The sequence below is a fragment of the Gigantopelta aegis genome, chromosome 7 (assembly GCF_016097555.1).
Source record: "Gigantopelta aegis isolate Gae_Host chromosome 7, Gae_host_genome, whole genome shotgun sequence".
NCBI classification, from domain to species: domain Eukaryota; kingdom Metazoa; phylum Mollusca; class Gastropoda; order Neomphalida; family Peltospiridae; genus Gigantopelta; species Gigantopelta aegis.
Window position 1 is genome coordinate 11,580,513 of NC_054705.1, and position 22,901 is coordinate 11,603,413.

Below are 22,901 nucleotides of genomic sequence, written 5' to 3' on the forward strand. Positions count from 1 at the left end.
GGAACATGTGACTAACACTATTACATGCAATGCTTCAGTCAACATACGTGTACATACCAAAGATATAAATTATAAATACCGATGAAGTAAATCAGAAAAACAAATGGAGGGGGGGGGGGGGGGGGGGGGGGGGTCACCTGCTAGTTTCATAAATAAAGGTAAGATTATTTGACTACACTAGTTCCACAAAACAATTTGTCATCCTAGTTTTCGTGGATACGTTTCAAGTACAGTGATAGTTATTGTAGTTGATACAGTGATACTAGATCAAATTAAATTAAAGAAATACTTTATGATATGATAATAAGTTCTGAGACATATATCTCACCAATGGCACGTGTGGTCTTATTAAATGCAACATTCGATGTTAGGTGCACTTTGAATTTTGACCTTGTTGAGATGCTATTTGGTATACAGTACTGATAACTAATACAGTGAAACCTCACAAAACCAGACCCTCTCTAAACCAGACGCTCTCTAAACCAGACCCTCTGTAAACCAAAATTCGCTCAAAACGAGACATCTTTTATGGTCCCTTTTTAAATATCTGTACATAAGAGAACCTCTCTAAACCGGATACCTCTTAAAACTGGACGTTTTACTTGGTTCTTAGGGTGTCCGGTTTAAAGGAATTTCACTGTATTAATAATAACAATGATAGAAATGTTATATTAATTTATTTATTACAGCAATATATTAATTACTATAATAAATAAACATGTATCAATCTTTCCTGAAGTCGTCAAAGAAAACAAGTTATACTTGAGCATGCATGATTTGATGATACATGTACTCTATTGATAAGGAAGATATGCATGGCCCGGACAATCAATTTCCGTTAATGTGCAGTAATGTGTGAAAAGTGGGTGGTGGTGACCTAGTTATGGTATGTGACACACTGCCATCTCAAACAGTACTTGTAAGCAAGATTTGATGATTCCTACATGAATTGATAGGAAAGAGATGCTCTGAAAACTAAAAGTTTACGGATGGATGGACGGACAGATGAATATACAGACAATGCTATAGGCGTATACGAATGTATAAATACTAACATTAATACTTTATATGTATAATAAACAGAGGATTCGTCACAAGTGGTTTTTAATATGGAAAATATCAAACTAGTCTTGAATGTTAATTGGTATTTGTCACGGCTCTGTTTGATATTTTACACTAAAAAACTTAAGTAGCGAATTCTATTTATCCTGTAACACTTCAAAAATAACATTTTAATTCAATATTTAGTAAATTACAGTTCTAGTGTCAATAATATGACTTCACAAATGTAGGTTGACTAAATCTTATCACAATAATTTGCTGGTTTGTAAACAAATGACCCACTGACAGCCAAAAAAATGTTTTAACTGGATTAATAACGGTAAATATTAAATGGGTTTAATACATGGATATTATTAAGTAAGTTATAGGATATAAATTCACAACATATACTGTACTAAATACTAACACTGAAATGAGTATGAATGTTTTACATCTAAATAAAACATTTCTATTTATGTGGATCGCCCAAAGTTCTTTTTTTTAGCTGGTAGACAATAACAATGTCAACATTAAAAAAAAATAAAAAATGTAATCTCACAGAATATCTTCCCAATATCAGAACTCCCACTCCATATATACTGGCTGGATTATTTGTGCTTGTATCCAGTTAAGGTTCAAGCACTGTCCTGGGCCCACACCTCAACTATCTGGGCTCTGGCCCTCCAGGACAGTGAGTTAATGGCTAGTTATTAGCCTCACAGTTGTAGTATTTTTTGTTTAACACCACCATTAGAGCACATTAATTAATTAATTAATTATCTGCTATGAGATGTCAAACATTTGGTAATTCAGAGGAAACCAGTTACTTTTCTTTCTTCCCATTGGAACTTGTAAAATTGTTTTAACGTGCACATTCAGAGCAAGCTGTTGTAACGCACGCCTGTACTGGGCACAAGTACCGGCCTCAGCCGGTTCTTCCATTCAGGACAGGAAATTCTTCCCATTAGCAGCAAGGGATCTTTCATATGCAAGACAGGACAGTACATACCACAGCCTTTGAAATACCAGTGATGGGGCACTGCTTGGGAGGTGAATAAACACAACAAGAGAATAGATCCACTAAAGGGATTCAATCCTGCAACCAACGGGTCTCTACTAACTGATCTAAACACCACTCCTCACCCACTTTAAAATCAATGCCTTCATTAAGGCGTAAGTGGGATGCCAAAACATTAATAGCAATTTGGCGAATTCGATCAGAAAATTTGTTGCCAAATTTAAGTAACATTTAGCATTTAGCTATAAACAGAATTATTTGTAAAAATAGTTATACACCTACAGTAGTTTTCGAATTAGCTTTTTGATGAATTGGTAATGACATACACGTGTACCTTCGTCAAAGTCAACTTTAAAAATCGCATATGGCGATTTGGCAACGGCTGCTGAAACCCTGCTTAATTATTAAGGGCTAAACTTACAAAGCCTGTTTTGCTTAAACCAGGGGTGCAGAAAGTACTCGCCCGCTCGACAAATGTGAGTAAAAATTTGGACGGACGAGTTAAAAAATGCAATTAGTAGTCCGATGGGCGATCTGGTTATTTTTTCTGACTGACTAATTTATTTTTTTATTTTTTTTCCATTGAATCCGCGACACGTCAGCCATGCCAGAATTTCAAAACATTCAAACACACGGTTCAGAATGATGACGAAATACACAATGAAACATATACCATATTGCCAATAGACTACTACGGAGTTCCGAAATGCGCAGACATGGTATTCCTGAGATGAGTTATAGTGAAAACGGAACCATGCCAAAACGGTCCCAAATGAAAATGGAACCAAACTGGATAAAAACAGAACCTAGAGTTGGCTCAAACGGCACTAAAATGTATGGCTATATGGCTTAAACAAAAGCATAACTTAAATGTATGGCCAAAATGACATTACAAACATGCGTTGTTTACATTATTCAACATTTAATAATGGATGTTCAGACAAAATATTTTCAGCATAGGTGTACGGACTCCCAATTTTTAATGGGGGGATCGGGGGGGGGGGGGGCGGGGGGCAGCCTTACACCAAACAGCATATATCCATGTAGGGTTGCAAATGAATCACTACGAATTTTTACATGGATTACAACTAACGTTGAGAGTAGAATGAAATACATGGTAAAAATGTGTCAGGTTAGAATATATTTCCCGAATATCAATATAAATATTGCCAGAATTTAAAGTTTACTCCAGGACTAGTACGCTTATGATTTTCAGGTTTTAACATGCCAACATCATTTTCGCCAACTGCTAAACTGAAATGCCGTCATATCTAAAAACAAAACAAAACAAACAAACAAAAAAAAAAAAAAAAACAAATGAAACAATGAAAATGGTTCCGTTTTGATAGTAACTGCGATTTAGCCTGATTCCCTGGAAACAGAGCCGGTCAAAGGTTAATAGTTCCTATAAATGGTTTGTTTACATTGCAAATATGTTGCTGACGTGTTTTGAATAGAATCTTGTGTTAAATACTTGTGGTATGTCACTTGAATTTTTTTTAAATCTATATTCAGGAAAGAAATGTGAAAAACCTAGTCTTGACTTGGGTTTGGAGTTTGATTTTTGTTGGTTTGTCACATAATGTCGATCACTTACAAAATGTCCTTAATAATGTTTTTCTTATTAATGCAAGTGTGTGTGTGTGTGTATATACATATAATATACTGTATGTATATATATATATATATATATATATATATATATATAAAGATATTGTTAAACAATAATAATTAATATAGTGTTGTTCTATAGACTGGCAGATTAGTAGAAATTCTGGCTGGCTAGTAAATTTGAGCTGGTTCTGGTCCGGCTGGCTAGTGAAATATTATTGATTTCTGTATCCCTGTTAAACGCAGGTGTTTAAAGGGACAATCCTGCAATTTTTAAGATGTTATCGACTAACAGAGACTTTTTAACGATTGTAATTACATATCAAATATATTTTCCTGCATAACATATTAGTGGCTGTATATTAAACGTGTTTCTGATCGTTCTAGTATTTGTTCTAGATTAAATTTCATTTTATTTCCTAAAATATTTTTTTCGTACAAAATTTATAAATATTAAGATGACCAGAAACACATTGAATATACAGACACTGATATTCTAAAAAGAAAATATATTTAATATAGAAATATTTTCATTAGTCGGAAACATTTTACAATACAGCAAACTCAGGAATGTCTCTTTAAGCATTGCAAATGTATGTAGTTACATGCATGTAAATCATAAACAGGCTTTGTAAATTTGGTCCATTGTCAATGAGAACACAACTGGAAATGATCCAGCTTTAGATTGTAGTATCTGGCATTTTTGTAGAAAGGTCCGTAATTTATGCATAAACTATAAGCCACATAAATTATAATTATGTTTAGTCTTGTTTATAAATACTGATGAAAGAGTGAGTTATGAACTGTAAAACTCACGACATGAAGGGTGCAGTTCCGGTGTCCCTGCAAAACATCAGCAAACGTACAAGATGTAAACATAATCAAATCTAGCAATTAAACCCCTGCATGTGTTTACAGTAAACTCAGAACCTGCAGACTATTTGTCCCAGCCAACTTCCAACTTAAAATCTAGCAATTAAACCCCTGCATGTGTTTACAGTAAACTCAGAAACTGCAGACTATTTGTCCCAGCCAACTTCCAACTTAAAATCTAACAATTAAACCCCTGCATGTGTTTACAGTAAACTCAGAAACTGCAGACCGGTAACCAGTCAATTCGTACCATAGTCATTTCGTACCATAGTCATTTCGTACCCAATTTTACCATTTCGTACCCAAGTCATTTCGTACCCTGGTCATTTCGTACCATAGTTATTTGGACATTTTATACCATAGTCATTTCGTACCATGATTATTTCGTACCATATCTGTTTGGTTATTTCGTACCTTGGTCATTTCGTACCTCAGTCATTTATTGTTCAGCTTAGTTGACCGATAGATAGTAAAATGTCGAATTACTGATTAAAGTTATAATGATTTCAAGATCATGTATATTTTGTTATAATGATTTCAAGATCATGTATATTTTGTTATACTTAATCATAGACTAGACCATACAGTGATATTCTACATCGATACTGATGTGACTGTTGACTATAACGATTGTTTATCCAACGGCAATAAGGCAAGCATAGGCAGAGAATCTGTCGACAGTGGGCTAAGGACGTAAGCCTATATAAGATGGTGTGTGTGTGTGCGCCCATACCTCAAGTCATGAAATTTATATGTACGCATTATGATTCTTACAGATGCCAACGGTCATTCGCGAAATTTAAACGTCGTGAACATGAACTACGGTGCGTATTTGCAAGAAAAAACATGTTGCAATATTAATTGGGATTACATGCAGTAATTCCAAAACCAACTGGCAAAAACACATGCAGCAGTTTCAGTAGACATCGACAACTTGGAAAAGTCACGCAGGCTGGGGAAAGGAAAGCCGTATGTATGTACACTGAGAGAAACAAATGAGGGAACACTGGGTATTGTAGGCCAAATTTCAGACAATATTGGTGTTGTAATGTCTGTATAAGCTACAAAGATGTAAGGTGCAAGTGAATGTTAGTAATGTGAGACTGTGTCATTATCAATAACATGTAGGCTTTAAGCTGGATGCCAAAATGTTTTAATTTTGCGAAATTGATCAGAAAATCTCAAGACAACTTCAAGTAATATTTAGCTGCACAGAATTATTTTTTACAAACGATACAGTTTTTTAATTAGATTTTTGGCGAATTGGCAAGCCTCGGATTTCATACTTTTATTAAATTATGTTATCACAAGACACTAGGAGAATATCCTCTATTTTGTCGCTAAATGAAAACAATTGTCGCATATGCGAGCAAATCGGTCGAAATATAGAGGCTGCCAAGTTCACAAGCTGTGTTCACGGGTTATTTTGCCAAAGGAACTATCTTCACATCTTGTGAATTGGGAAATACGATATTCACGACTTCTAATGAATGTAGCATTATTCCCAGTTTGGTCTGTACATATTAAAAGGCCTGAATGCTGACATAACAAATAGATTAATGTTATGTACAGGTATGCTTTTTCCAGTTACTTTGTAAATGAGTGACATTAATAATACTAACTGTAAAGAGTATGGAATAAAGTATTAAATCATGGAATAAGCTATTTACATTTTTAAAAATATTTTAATAATTAAAAAAAAAAAAAAAATCCATTTAATAAAGAAGTATATATCAATAACTAATAGACAAAAGACACAGATTCTATTTATTACACTTAGACAATGTAAAATATCTGTTCTACTATTACAAATCATTTTTACCGTAGCAAATCTAACTGTAGCTCAACACTCTTTACCTTATCATTGGGATGACAGTGAAATAGTCTACACAGACTGGTCAGTCTTTAATTAGCATATTTTAAAAAGGCTGTAGACTATTCTCTAAGAAGAAGACAATTGTCAATATCACCCCCCACACACCCACCCACCCCGATAATGAAATGGAAACTACACTGATTGAGATGTATACAAAGATTCGAGAAGTTATCTTGAACAGTTTCGAAGTTGTGCTCCAGAAACAGTGTTTTTTGTCAAAATATATAGTGTTCGAGATTAGAAATTTTGTGCAGTATCCAAGTTGGATACAAACATTTTAAAATCTGGTATCCCACCTGAGAATTTAGTATCCCACTTTTGAATATGGTTACCTGATATTCCAGTATCAAGCAAGCTATTTTAATTTTAGTAAAGAGAAAAAGGCTGTATTGGTTGAAAACATTTTATATATACAAAAAGAAAACTCTCTCACAGCAAAGGGCACTACTAGACTACTAGATGTACACTGTTTCTTAACATTATCTTAAAATGGTTTTTGAATGGTGCTCCGAAAATACTATATTGGACGGACAGACACACACGTCAAATAGACCAACTGTGCCCTTTTTTAATATTTCCTGCAAATCACACTGAGGGATAAAAAGGAGGCACTACCTGAGCAATTTTACTGTTACATATTACACTAATAAAGCAAAGAAATATTTGCTTAATGTCATCTGATAGTGCAAAGGAATCCTGTATATGCAATTTGACACAGAGAAGACTGCACATACCAAAACCTTTGACACACCAGTCATGAGAAACTGGTTCATAAAGGAAAGATAAACAGTTTTGTTTTGTTTAAGGACGCCAATGGAGCACATTGATTAATTAATCATCGGCTGTTGTGTGTCAAACATTTAGTAATTCTGACACGTAGTCATCAGAGGAAACCCACTACATGTTTCCAAGGGATCTTTTATATGCACTTTCCCACAGACAGGAGAGCACATACCACGGCCTTTGACCAGTTGTGGTACACTGGTTGGAACGAGAAAAAACCCAATCAGTTGAATGGATCCACTGAGGTGGTTCGATCCTGTGACGCAAGCACCTCAGGCGGAAAACTCAACCCCTAAATCCCGTCCCCTGGTTCATAAAGAATAAAAATCTGATAGGTACATCAACGATAATCAATCCTATGACCCACCCTACATCAGGCAAGAGAGCTCTAACAACTATATTTCACTAACGATTCTGTGACAAGCGGCCAGTAAAGCGAATAAACAAATGTATTAATCAATTTACGATCACGACAGGCCTCTGAAAATTAAAAACAATTGAGTAAATCATTTATGGATTCAGCTAAAACAAATCCAGGTAACACATTTTGTTTCGCGTCACATCAAGACCATGTAAAGATGTCTTAAAAGTCAATAGTGAACGATAAACGGGTTACATAAAACGGGACATGCGTGAGCGACACGCAAACCAAACGATCATTGTCTCTTTTGTCAAGGTTACATACAAGCAGACATGAGTCAGCGACGCGTAAACGAAACGATCATAGTCTCATTTTTCAGTGGCCAGCATGGTTGACAGAGTTGGGCTTACCTTACACTCTGTACCGTCCTCACTACACAAAGCCTTTGGGGGTCTCAGTTTGCTCAGCTTACGGTAGACGTGCAGGTTGTTCTGGAAACTCCTGAAAACAATCATAACATGTGCATTATGGTCACTGCAGAAATGAACTTTTAATAGTTAAAACAATGGTTAATCTGTCAAAATGATTTAAGGAAGGATGGAAATGTTTTATTTAACACTCAACACATTTTGTTTATGGTTATATGGCGTCAGGCATATGGATAACGACCACACAGATATTCAGAGAAGGAAACCCGCTGTCACCACTTCATGGGCTACTCTATTCAATTAGCAGCAAGGGATCTTTTATATGCACCATCCCACAGACAGGATAGTACATACCATGGCCTCTGATATACCAGTTGTGGTGCACTGGCTGGAACAAGAAATAGCCAAACAGATCCATCGATGGGGATCGATCCCAGACTGACCACACATCAAGCAAACGCTTTATCACTGAGCTACGTTCCACCCCTTTCATAACATAAGTCATTATGGTCACTGCAGATATTAAATTTTAATAATATAACATTAGTTAAGCTGTCAAAATTATTTTAATTCGAGACATAAATTTTATAATAACTGATAACTCATTATTTATTATTTCTAAAGTTAAAGTTTGTTTTGTTTAATAATACCACTAGAGCATATTGATTTATTAATTATCGGCTACTGGATGTCAAACATTTGCTAATTTTTCCATTAGTAGCAAGGGATCTTTCATATGCACCATCCCAGACCAGATAGCACATACCACAACCTTTGTGGTCATGGTCCACTGGCTGGAACAAAAAGAAAGAAATGTTTTGTTTAACAATGCACTCAACACATTTTTTTGACGGTTATATGGCATCAGACATATGGTTAAGGACCACACAGATATTGAGAGAGGAAACCCGCTGTCGTCACTTCTTGGGCCACTCTTTTTGATTAGCAGCAAGGGATATTTTATATGCACCATTCCACAGACAGGATAACTTTGATATACCAGTCGTGGTGCACTGGCTGGAACGAGAAATAGCCTAATGGGCCCATGGATGGGGATTGATCCCAGACCGACCGTGCATCAAGCGAGTGCTTTACCACTGGGGTAGGTCCTGCCTCGTTATCGTCTCTATCTCTTACAGATGTAATACCAACTTACCTTCCACGCAGCCTCACAGCTTCCGCCCAGTTCAACTCATTCATATGTTTCTGTACGGCCTGCGTCTACAACATTCAATATTCATATTTATTATCAATATGGTTCAACATAACAGAGTTAATAATAATCATACGAAGCACACGTGTAATAACAAGGGTAATGATGTAATTTTGGGAAGCGACGTCATTTCGTCATCTCCTTCTAGTTATGGCTGAAACATTTTTGAGTTGGGTCTTGTTATTCATAAAGAAAACAACAATAATGATATGGATAATAAAGAAATTATTACACTCGCGTGTGAGTCGTACTGATTTTACGAAACTCGAGTCAGGATTCATGTATTACCCTCGCTCTTGCTCGGGCAATACAACAATCGTGACACTTGTTTCGTAAAATCAGTCTGACACAAGCTCGTAAAATAATCTCTATTTAATACCAACTGCTTTAACTACAACACAGTAGTAAAGATCACGCAGATCTTCCCAGTGAAGGTTGGACATTTCAACTTCAGGATATGCACTGTTCATAATTTAAAATTAAATAAAAGTGCTCAAAGATATATTACCATCCCACCCCCTCACCTCATCGAAACAACAAAAATGTTATTTTATTTACATGTACAGCCATCCAGCAATCTTTAGTGTTTATTTGTATGCAACCTCAATTATCAATGTCTTTCTAAGGGGAAATATGTGTGATGTATTTTAAAATATAGCATTTCATGAATTAAAAATCATGAAAGTATTGCGACCAACATATTAATGTGAAAAATGTGTCCGATGTATCGACGCATTAATTACTTGAGGTTATATTTTTAACCTAATTCACTGTGTAGCAAAAAAAAACACACCCAAACATGAGCATCTATTAGAATGAAAGGGCTACATGTATTTTATGTCATTAGAAAGTCATGTTATGAACAAGATTACACAAAAGTAAAAGAAATGTATTGTGGACAAGCGAAAGGAACAGTCCATTAATTGTTGTTGTTGTTGTTGATACTAGATAGATGTACTATGTTAGCTCCATACCTAATTCTATTTGTGGTGCTCTGTTTAAGAGGTCAGAAAATTACCACCAACAAACACAGATGGATAGCTTCCACTGGTTTGACTGTCAAAATAAATGCAAACTGCTATTGTTTATCTGATGTGAGCTAAAACTGAAGTAAATTCTGTGAAAACAATTCATCATTTTTTGTTTAGTGTGTGGTCTTTAAGTTTAAAAGTTGTATTTGCCAGACGCATTATTAAAAAAAAAAAATTCCATGCAAATCTGTCCCAATGCAATAATAATTAAATATGATGACATATTATTTTCAGGATTTACAGAAATTAATATACATGTATCAATATCAGATAAATCAGTTTACAGTTCAATAAAAGCTATAGGGTGTATACTACCAAATCAAATCTCATAGATGACAATAGTAACATATGTGGCTAAAACTCCTACCTGCAGCGTATCAATTGACATAAACACCACAGATATAAATACTACCAACCCTGATCCTTAAATGAATCCGAAAAAAATTGGGGATCAAGATGCTCATTTCTGCGATAACGGGTAGCGTCTATGACTACCCTAGTTCCCCACAAAATTTGAGTACTTTTTTTTACAGGTACCCCATACTTGTTTCAAGCACAAGGCTACGTGACACAGTGATACATGTACTAGATGAAATAAAATTGCATACATTTTTCGCCAAGATGAAACTTTTTTTCTTTTCTTTTTACAACCAACGCCAATCACAGGACTTGTGGTGTTCATTTGTCTATGAAAAGTTTGAGCACTTGTAACTTTGATCCAGCCAGACGTTATTTGGTTTAGTACTGCCTATAAACATCCCTGCATGTCACCTTAGAACAAAGTAATATTTCAACGTAAAGGAACTTACTCTCTTCACACACTGCATGAGCGGGACTCGCACTGTCTGGTTACCCTCGAGTGACACGACGCAAGCTGGGGTCTCGGGGGTCGCGTCAAGTAAAGCCAGAACAGCCTCTGCACCCATTCTCGATCCCTGGAGTTCAAATTCAACAATTAATACTACATAGATGAAAATATGTTGGGGAAAAACAAATATCTAGAAAACTTTAAAGGGTCTTGAACAGTAATGGAGTTATTGTTAGTTTGGGCACTGGCGAAGTCAGAGGTTAAGTCCGGGATGGGCGTGCATGAACCTTCAGTGAATATGGGAAAGTAAAAAGAGTTCCTATCCTCCACTAAAACCTCAATTCACTAATCACTAAAATTTATCTGGATAACGGAAATTGTAAAGGATAATGGAAACTGTAAAATGTATTATATTTCTTATTCCAAAACAAGTAACAGTATTAAAAATAACAAACAAAAAAAAATAAAGAAAAGACACGTTCGGCAAGACCAGAACAGTCCCCGCACCCATTCTCGATCCCTGAGGTTATAAACAGGGGTTGTTACACAGTTAAATTTAACAATTAGTACTACTAGCATGAAAATACGACCAAAATAAAATAAATCTAAATTTGAAAGGGTCTTGAAAAGTAACAAAGTTGTTATTGAAGAACAAGACATCAACAGTTTTGGTGTGGCACTTTAATCCAAATTCTGAAAATTTTAGGTCTTTAAACCCCACATCAAAAGCTGATATGGGAAAATGGCAGACACTGGTTTAAACGGTCACAAAAGACAAGCACCTATCATACTTGGAGAGACAAGGAATGTCATGTGAAGGCAGACAGCAATAAAGGTTGGAAATGAAAGGAGCTGCCACATTGGGAAGAAATGAGATGAAATTTAAAGGATAAATAAATAAATAATAAATTTCAAAAATTAATTTTTTAAAAGATAGGCAGCAAAAGTTTGTAAATAATAACAAGAAGAAGACAAATAATAATAAAACAATTGATTAAAAAAATAATAATTTAAAGATGGGCAGCAAAATGTTGTAAATAATAATAATATTATTATAATTATAAAAATAACAATCAAAAAATCAGTTTAAAAAAAAAAAAAAATTGTTATTCTTAGTTATAAAAAAATAATAATAATAAGGCATAAAAAAAAAAAATTGTGTGTTTCCGGTTTCCCCACCAACCCTAATTTTATGCTGCGCCCCTAAAAAATTGACTACCAAAAAAAACCCGCGATTTTTGCAGACAGGTTATATTGCAGTATGTCAAGAACACAGTTTAAAAAAAAAAAAAATAATAATAAAAATTTCCTACCTACCTACCCTATTTTTTCCAGAGATGAAACCTGAAACACACGCATTTTTTTTTTTGGCCTAAATAAAAAATCAATTTAAAAAAGATTTTCAAAACAATTTGCAGCAAATTTTGTTAAACAATAAAACTCTATGGCTCTGATGGATCCTGCACAGACCAAGATTCTGTCGAATGCTGACGGACTTCCTCCTCGCTGGACGTGACCCAGGACAGTGATTCGAGTGTCAAACTTCAGTCTCTCGGTCAGCAGCTAAAAAACACAGGTACACATTCAATCGTACTCCAGGTATGAAGAAACAAAGACAAAACCACATTGATTTATTAATGATCAGCCATTCAGCAACCAATAAAATTGTCCCATTTGCATTTTAAATCTACTGGTTGTGTGGTATAAAGTTTTGGGGGTATGGTCTATTAAGGAAGGAAGGAAGGAAATGTTTTATTTAACGACGCACTCAACACATTTTAGTTATGGATATATGGCGTCAGACATATGGTTAAGGACCACACAGATAGTGAGAGAGGAAACCCGCTGTCGCCACTTCATGGGCTACTCTTTTTCGATTAGCAGTAAGGCATCTCCCACAGACAGGATAGCACATACCACGGCCTTTGATGTTATGTACCAGTCATGGTGCACTGGATGAAGCGAGAAATAGATGTCAAACATTTGGTATTTGTTTTACTCAGTCTCAGAGGAAACCTGCAACACTGTTTTCATTAACAGCAAGGGATCTTTTATATGACTTTCCCACAAATAGGACAACACATACGGAGGCCCTTGATATACCAATCGTTGTGCATTGGTTGGGACGTCAAAAAGCCCTTCGCCAATTCACACAGTTTGCAGATAAATGTTTTTCATCATACCCCTATGAACGTAAAAGAAATAACAGACGATCTTTAAACTGATTTTTATAATCAATAATCACATGGGTAGAGCCCAACTGATCAGGTTTAGGAAGGAAATGTTTTATTTAACGACGCATTCAACACATTTTATTTACGGTTATATGGCGTCAGACATATGGTTTTGGACCACACAGATACTAAGAGAGGAAACCCGCTGTCGCCCCTTCATGGGCGACTCTTTTTCAATTAGCAGCAAAGGATCTCTTATATGCACCATCCCACAGACAGGATAACACATACCACGGCCTTTGATATACCAGTCATGGCTGGAGCAAGCGATCAGGTTTAGGGTAAAATCAATCACTGGAACATCTCAAATGATGGGATTTATAAATTAGCAGATGATAACCATTAAGTAACCCAGGCCAATCTGAGGGTCATTCTATTTCAACTTACAGTTTTAACCATTTCCGACGTGATTGGCTTGCCCTGTCTATCGATGGATCCTTCCGCCACAATCAGAATGTTCAAGCGCTGACCATGCTGTCGCTCCTACAAATATAAAACACAAACTTACTGTCTGCTCACATGCCTTTCAGTAACCAATGAAATTTGGCATTTTAAATCTACTGGTTGTGCGGTACAACGTTTTGGAGTCTATTAAGGAAGGAAGGAAATGTTTTATTTAATGACGCACTCGCACTTTTTATTTACGGTTATATGGCATCAGACATATGGTTAAGGACCACACATATATGGAGAAAAAACCCGCTGTCAACACTTCATGGGCCACTCTTTTCGATTAGCAGCAAGGGATCTTTTATATGCACCATCCCACAGACAGGGTAGTACATATCACAGCCTTTAATATACCAGTTGTGGTGCACTGGCTGGAACGAGAAATAGCCCAATGGGCTCATCGACGGGGATCGATCCCACACCGACTGCGCATCAAGCAGGCACTTTACCACTGGCATACGTCCCGCCCCTGGTCTATTAAATGATGGAGTAACAGATTAGTAGATCAATGGAGGGCAAATTTCACTGTGGCATCTTTGCATGTGATTATTTGTGAAATGGAAATTTTGATTATTAACACCAGGGCTCGGACTTTTAAACAAGAATTTTTAACTAGTGTTAATTTTGAAATGTTTTTGCTTTAGGTAAAATGGTCATCTATGCCAATTTTGGGCCTGTTTACGGCAATTTTAAACTAGTAACTTTTGCAACTAATGATAAACAACTGCCATCAGCAAAAGCCTAAAGCTATGGCAAATCATATCAAAACTGCAATTGCCACCAGTGCTGTTGTTAAGTTCAAGCCCTGAAACACTCAAGCACACTAAAAGGTGTTTAACATATGGTAGGCACAGTATGTGGTTTAGAGACAGAGAGAAACCTGCTATCAAAATACAGGCTACTTTTATTAATTAGCAATAAGGTATCTTTTACATGCAGATTCCCACAGGCAGGACAGCACATATCATAGCTGTTGACATGGAGCATGAATTGGAATGGGAATGACTGAGAAGTTTAGAGCACATTGAGTCTTAGAGAGGAGAGGAAACCTGCTACATTTTTCCATAGGATACCACAGCCTATTATATACCAGTCATAGTGCAATAGCTGGTAAGAGAAATAGCCTAATGTGTCCACCGATGGGGATCGATCCTGAACAGAACACGCATCAGTCAATGGCTTAACCACTGGGCTATGTCCTGCCCAAATGAATAAATAATGAACAGATGAACAAATGAAGAAATGAATGTTTTTAAATACCCCAGAAAAAAAGACAAGACAACAGCTACTGGGTGTCAAACAATGCTAAATAAACAAATAAATTGATGATCAACAAAATATAAAAATTAATAAGTTAAATTACAATGCAGTGTAAAGAGGTGCGGTGTTGGAATGGGAAATAATCTACCAAGTTCACTGAAATAATCATATGTGGAGTGGAATTTAGTGAGTGGCGAAAATACAGAAAGTGAAAGTCAGGGCTAGCTAGCTCTGCCACTCGCCAAATTCGCTAATTGCAAATTTCAGGAACAATTGGTGAATTTTATTTTGATTTGGCGAAAACATTTCATGTAATAAATTGGTATTTTGTTGAAAAATAACAGTGGATTTTGCATATTTAAAGATAATTTGGCGAATTATTTTGCTCACCCAGAGCTAGTTCTGAAAGTACTCGTAAGAACACGGCCTTAGTAACTGATGCAAACAAAAAGTGAAATGGAAATGTTTTATTTAGTGACGCACTCAACACATTTCAATTATGGTTATATGGCATCAGACATATGGTTAAGGACCACACAGATACTGAACGAGGAAACCCGCTGTCGCCACTTCATGAGCTACTCTCTCTGATTAGCAGTAAGGGATCTTTTATTTGCACCATCCCACAGACAGGATGGCACATACCACAGCATTTGATATACCAGTCGTGGTGCACTGCCTGTGTCAAGCGAGTGCTGTACCAATGAGCTACCCCCCCCCCCCCCCCGAAAAGTGAAAGTACTTGTAAAAAGAACACACCGTCAGTAACTTATTGCAGAGAGTGTCTTCCCAGTCATCTTCTGGCGGCCACTCTGGGATAAACACCCAGTCAGCCTCACTGGCCAACGCAGCTACCAATGCCAAGTACCTGCAATGGTTAATGAAAACAGCGTAATGTATCACTTGATAGTTAGGAAAGTCAATTATTACTAATTATCAATGTTTTTCTGTCTGTTTAACCTTCTGACTATTGCATGCGAGATATCTCGCCCGACGTCACGCCAGTCGACATACTGTACACTGTATACAATGCATTCCTTAATTCATATTTCCCACGTTTTGGAAAACGACAATCACCGGAAAAAAAATTTTTAAAACAGAAAACAGTTTAGTTTACAGCATGCTAGCTTTTGTTTGTTGTTTTTCGGTGGAAAATAGCTTGGAATTTTGAGTTCAAAAAGTGGTTTTCGGCAAGTATTTTCGCTTGACAACAATGGTGGCATGTCGTGGCCATTTTTAGGGATCAATAGCGGACTGTGACAGCCGATGATGAGTTTGATCGTTTTTACCAACAACGAAAATCACCAAATATTGCAATATGAATTCAGTGTTCTCGCTGCTCCATTTAAGCGGGGCGCCCCTCCCCGCTATTCCATTTTACCGCCCTCCTTTCACGTTCCCCGCCCTCCTTTATTTTTGAGCACCCCTCTTTATTTTCCAGCACCTATCTCTATTTCCAAATGCACTTTTATTTCACACAAAAAACAACGATCAGTCTGCACACTGTGACACTGGACATCAAAGGAAACAAGCCGCGTTGTGTACGAAAAAGCAATTGACAAAACATTTACGACAGTTACCGTAACGTAATTTAACAGTATTTTTAACAGCCTCTGTTTTGTCTAATATCTGTATTCTTTTGTATGTTTGACAGACACAATAAAAGTTATATTTTATGTAAGCAATGAAAACATTTTATTTTTTACGGATTCGGCAATCTCCGATTGAAAAAAACAACCTTATTTGGCGCCAAATTTGTCACGTGATCAGAACGGTCATTCTGTCTTTTGTTTCCACTAAATATCGTTTGATATTTTGTCCTCAGTTGCAGATATAATTGCTTGAAACTGATGTTTTTTACTTTCTGTTATTCTGTTTATTCAGTAGTTCTTTATAAAACTTTTAATTTTGAGGGGATATGAACACTTATAAAAACAACGGAAGTGGTAGTGTTTATCATTAAAGTCATTTATCTTGAGTGCCAAATAATATATACACCGTCTTTACAAAAACGAAACTACTTTTTTATCAGCTGGCGATATTTTATCACAGCGATCGATTCATTCGATGAAGATGGAAATAACAAAAATGTATCTGACATTAGATCACTTTACAAACATCTTTATTGTTTTTCGTATATCTTGAAATCTTTATTAAAAATAATAATATTAAAACTGATCGGTCCAGCAAAACCGGAACTGCCAGTGAATGTCAGACCGATATCATCTTCGGTTCAATTAAAAGACGAGTCTTTTTATAAACCCATTTGCACTTTTTTTGTAGGCAAAATAAGGAGTATTTCTTTTCTCAAAATCTACCAACACAAAACAATATGGTAACCAAACTACTCCTCCCCCCCCCCCCCCCCCCTTTTTTTTTTTTTTTTGCTTTTCGTTTATTGGTGTGTAAACGCGACTTTATCTATTTTTTGCCTAATTTTAATCACCATCAACTGATCTAAAATATAAAAATTAAAATTAATTCAGTAGTCTAAAGGTTAATAAATGCTTGCCAGATATCAAATTTCAAAGAATAAATACCACGGTCAAAAGCCTAAAATTATGAGAAATAACTAGTATATTTAATGATGTTTATTATTCTGGTGGAATCCTTAAAAAACAAAAACAAATTCAATGGCTGAATATTTGTGATATTTTCAGTCTAATTTTACATACTAATAGACCTGTCAAAACTCATTCCCCAATTAGTAAATATTAGCTTGTTATAAAATGTTAACACTTCAGACAAACCTATCAAAACTGCACCTTTCTTCGATTCAACATCTACTTGATTAATTCTTGATATTCACAGCTTCTATAGTTTTATTTTCACTTACTATTTCTATTTGAACATAGGTATACAAGTCTTAAATAAGGAATATCCTTACCCACAGTGTCGGCCCATAACTTCTAGAACAAATGCTCGTTGATGGCTGGAATATAAAACATACATTTTAATCAAATACATGTAAAAAGAAAATATAAAAAAAGAATGGACATGTAACAGCCTAAGCAATAAAATGAATGTTTGTTTAACGACACCCCAGCAAATGTTAAACTATGACTACATGGTGTTTAACACAGGGTTATACTGTCATTACTCATGTGCGAGTCACATGATGCAGGCTATATGTGTAGCACTGGTCGAAACAGGAAACCTAACATACTCAGGTGAGTGTCACATAATGAACATGCATGTGTAACATGGGTCGAGACATGAAAACCAACATACTCATAACGAATACCCTATGTGTAATATACGTATGCAGGACTTCTAGATTATGGTAGCCCCACTCCCATGGTTAGTGATATTCAATGTTGGGCTAGTAAATAACTACTATTGTCATGCCCGACCAGTAGGGAAATCTTTTTAGGTCAAATGTTGCAGTTAAGTCTGTTTTGTAAATATGAATATTCTGCCCCCCCCCCCCCCCACCCCCCCAGCCAAAGCCACAAATGTTAGTGTTTTTAAGCTCTATCTTCCTCTTTAGGTGACATATCTGATTACTATTATTATTCAGTAAAACTGTATTAACTTAAAGTAAAGTAGGGCTAGTGAATTTTTAATTGTGGCTAGTAAAAAAAAAAAAAATCACTGATGCCATGGCTAGTGCACTTTATAAAGATTCTAGAAGCCCTGTGTATGTGTAACATAACAAATATCCTATATGTATTATATGTATGTGTAACATAACAAATACCCTATATGTATTATATGTATGTGTAACATAACGAATACCCTATATGTATTATATGTATGTGTAACGTAACGAATACCCTATATGTATTATATGTATGTGTAACGTAACGAATACCCTATATGTATTATATGTATGTGTAACGTAACGAATACCCTATATGTATTATATGTATGTGTAACATAACAAATACCCTATATGTATTATATGTATGTGTAACATAACGAATACCCTATATATGTATTATATGTATGTGTAACGTAACGAATACCCTATATTTATTATATGTATGTGTAATGTGTAACATAGCGAATACCCTATGTGTATTATACATATGTGTAACAAGTAATACCCTATGTGTATTATACGTATGTTTAACTTAATTAATCCCCTATGTGTAGCACTGGTTGGGACATGAAAACTAAGGAATCAGGGCTTCTAGAATTTTTATAACATCCACTAGCCGTGGGATCAGTGATTTTAAAAATTTACCAGCCACGATAAAAACTTCACTAGCTCTACTTTACTTTACATTAAGTTAATACAATTTTACTAAATAATAGTTATAATAGTAACTGGATATGTTACCTAAAGAGGGAGATAGAGCTTAAAAACACAAACACTTGTGGGTGGGGGCAGGATATTCATATTTACAATAAAAAGAAATAACAGAAATATTGTACCAATAACATTTCACTAGCCATCAGGCATGGCAATAGTAGTGATTTACTAGCCCAACATTGAATATCACTAGCCATGGGAGTGGGGCTACCATAATCTAGAAGGCCTGGGTATGAGTAACATAATGAAAGAAAGACATGTTTTATTTAACGACGCACTCAACACATTTTATTTACGGTTATATGGCATCAAACATATGGTTAAGGACCACACAGATAATGAGAGAGGAAACCCGATGTCGCCACTTTATGGGCTACTCTTTTCGATTAGCAGCAAGGGATCTTTTATGTGCACCATCCCACAGACAGGTTAGTACATACCACAGCCTTTAATATACCAGTTGTGGTGCACTGGCTGGAACAAGAAATAGCCCAATGGGCCCACCGACGGGAATCAATCCCAGACCGACCGCACAGCGAGCGAGGAGTAACATAATGAAGACCACATGTGTAGCACTGGTCATACCGTGAATTCTAGCGTACCTGGAGGCAGTAGTCGAAATGGCATCCACGGACTCCAATATTCTGTGTAGAGCCGTGTCCGTCCCAATCGTCATGTCCGTCCCACAGAAGTCGTTGTCGATGGAGCCGACCAGTCCAACGATGTTGAGATGTTGACAGGTGTCCGCCACCTGTCTAACTATCTCCTCTGAAAGAAAAACAAACATATCACCATATAACCTGTCAGGGCTAACTCTGTAACTCGCCAAATTTGTCGATTGTGAATTTCAAAAACAATTGGCAAATTTTATTTTAATTTGGCGAAAGAAAGAAAGAAATAGTTTTTATTTGACGATGCACTCAACACATTTTATTTACAGTTATATGGCCTCAGACATATGGTTAAGGACTACACAGATTTTGAGAGGAAACCCGCTGTCGCCACTACATGGGCTACTCTTTCCGATTAGCAGCAAGGGATCTTTTATTTGCGCTTCCCACAGGCAGGATAGGACAAACCATGGCCTTTGTTGAACCAGTTATGGATCACTGGTCGGTGTAAGTGGTTTACACCTACCCACTGAGCCTTGCGGAGCACACACTCAGGGTTTGGAGTCTGTATCTGGATTAAAAATCCCATGCCTCGACTGGGATCCGAACCCAGTACCTACCAGCCTGTAGACCGATGGCCTAACCACGACGCCACCGAGGCCGGTTTTAATTAGGCGAAATAATTTTATGACAAATGATATTTTGTTAGAAAATAACTTGGTTTCTGCCATTTTTGAAGTTTAGTGGATAATTTGACGAAATTTTCTGCTAACCCAGATCTAGCCCTGCCTATTTTCATTTTTAAACATTTATCAGACTATTGCACAAAAATTAATGTGGATTAATAATGGATATTATCACATGACAAAGCTAGCTCTGGGTGAGCATTCAATTTCACCAAATTATCTATAAAACTTCAAAAATAGCAGAAACTGAGTTATTTTCCAACAAAATATCAAAATAATAAAATTGGCGTGTTTTTTTAAAATTCACAATTGGCTAATCTGGCGAGTGGCAGAGCTAGCCCTGCATGAAAATGTTTTTATTGTGACATATTTGTGCAGAGCTCACTCTAAGCATCTGCAAATTAGTCAACTGCTAAATAACTTTATTTATTATATACATAGCAATGAAATATATAGATCTACGGAAACCATAAAAGTGATATCCGGTGAAAAGTCATATTTGCACTGTATCTTAGTTAGAGTGAAAATATAGAAATCATATTTACTTGTTTGTAAACGTTTATGATTAAATTATCTCCCTTTCTATCGTTTCTTTGTATTTAAGTCTGATGATTACTAATGATTGTATTTGATAAATAAAAAAATGTAATTTAAACAACTGTACCTATAAAAAGGGGATATGAAATGCAATTATGATAAAATATCTGAAACAAATTGAATACGAAGCTAAATAATGATGACACAATTTCCTGTCATTGAGTGTAAGTTAAAATTTAATGGTGTTCAGTTTGTTTTGTTTGTGTGACTTTTTAGGAGGATTTACTTTGTCAGGTATGTTTGCACAGCAGTATTATTAAATAAATGTTAATTTAATAATTAAATGAAGATAATTTTTATTCAAATTTCTTTTAAAAAGTTTATGGTCAAGTAAATTTTCTGGAAAAGTTCCATCGGAAGAAATAGATCATGGCTTTACATATTTTTAGATAGCAAAAGCAAAGGATATTGTCAAAAATTAGGAAAGATGTCCACAATAAACAGACCATTTCGTAGTGTTTTTTTGAATACGATTTTAATGTCAACTTGTGATGTGTGAAAACCATAATTTCACTCATTGCTTCGCAATTCATGAAAATGTTTTCCACACATCACTCGTTGACATAAAAATCGTATTAAAAAAACAACATGAAATAGCTTCAATATATAAAGTGGCTATATTATTTAGTCTGTGACTAATAAAATATTTCTAAAATTAACAATATTATAACAATTTTCAATGAAATTACTCTACACATTCATTTAAAAAAAACCACATGACCTGCCATTTTGGTGGAGTGGATAGCAGATGAATTTCTCTTTCATCCACTAGGTCTAAAAAATGAACCAAAGGCTGCTATTTTGAGCCCTACAACAGGTCCATCGATGAAGATTAACCTGACAACCCACAGCACATTAGGTGAACACATTACCACTGAGCTACACCTCACCCTTATTTGAGGAGAAAAAACCTGTTACTATGACCGGCACTTACTCTTTTGAACGAGTTCGTCAAGAAGACTGGCCCACTCTTCACGGAAGAGATTAGCTCCCGTCAGACTGCCGTCACCGCCAATCACAACGAGGTTCGTAATGCCGAGGTGCACGAGATTGAGGGCAGCCTTCAGTCTCCCTTCACGTTCTCGGAAATCTTTACAACGAGCACTCCCAATCACTGTGCCACCCTGTAAGAAAAAATTAATGAATAAATAATTAAGAACTGTAGTGTGATAAAAATAATTTGTTCCGGGTCTTTATCGAGTAAAACTTTTCTAATACAGTACTTACATGACGAAACTAAATCACAAGTTTCTCAAAGTGTAATAATATTTTTCTCAGCTGAACACACTAATGTGATGGTAACTAATGACAGGGAGCAAGAGGGAAATGCCGCTCAAATTACACAAAATGCTTTCTGAAAATCAAGATTCATGAAAAACTTTTGCTTTCCATCGTAAAGTATTATAACCGTGTCCGGTGTATCGGCACACTTGGTATTTTGCTTAAGTACGCTTAGGAAGTTGTCATGTTATCGGTGTTTTTAACGAATTAAAGTTCAATTCCTTTTTTCAATGGTTAATCAAGTATCAATATATTTGTTGAGGGTGCAATTAAAAAAAAAAAAAAAAACATTATCAATAATTGTATCATACTTTCAAAATAAATCATTCACCTGTTTTTGTGCATATAAACGCGAAGTAGGTCAGCCTTATTGATATTAAGAACGTTAAAACCAGTCTAAAACATCTTTCCCGCATTTTTTAAATTATAGTAAACAGTATAAATGTAATTATTTTTGTTTGGTTATTTTTATTTAAACTCA

At 35.7% G+C, this 22,901-nt stretch overlaps 1 protein-coding gene across 1 annotated transcript in view; it reads right to left on the reverse strand.

Annotated features, from left to right (window-relative positions):
- LOC121377122 (ATP-dependent 6-phosphofructokinase-like) overlaps nt 1–22,281 on the reverse strand; it is a 55,212-nt gene extending 32,931 nt beyond the window's left edge. Inside the window, exons 1-10 of the mRNA XM_041505010.1 lie at nt 22,074–22,281; nt 19,848–20,013; nt 17,875–17,919; nt 15,747–15,855; nt 13,665–13,760; nt 12,514–12,606; nt 11,045–11,170; nt 9,148–9,212; nt 7,974–8,064; nt 4,487–4,513 (exon numbers count right to left, since the gene is read on the reverse strand). Of these exons, the coding sequence (XP_041360944.1) occupies nt 4,487–4,513; nt 7,974–8,064; nt 9,148–9,212; nt 11,045–11,170; nt 12,514–12,606; nt 13,665–13,760; nt 15,747–15,855; nt 17,875–17,919; nt 19,848–19,921 (726 nt within the window). The 5' untranslated portion in view covers nt 19,922–20,013; nt 22,074–22,281. The remainder of the gene's footprint in view (nt 1–4,486; nt 4,514–7,973; nt 8,065–9,147; nt 9,213–11,044; nt 11,171–12,513; nt 12,607–13,664; nt 13,761–15,746; nt 15,856–17,874; nt 17,920–19,847; nt 20,014–22,073) is intronic.
- Between the last annotated feature and the right edge of the window lie 620 nt (nt 22,282–22,901).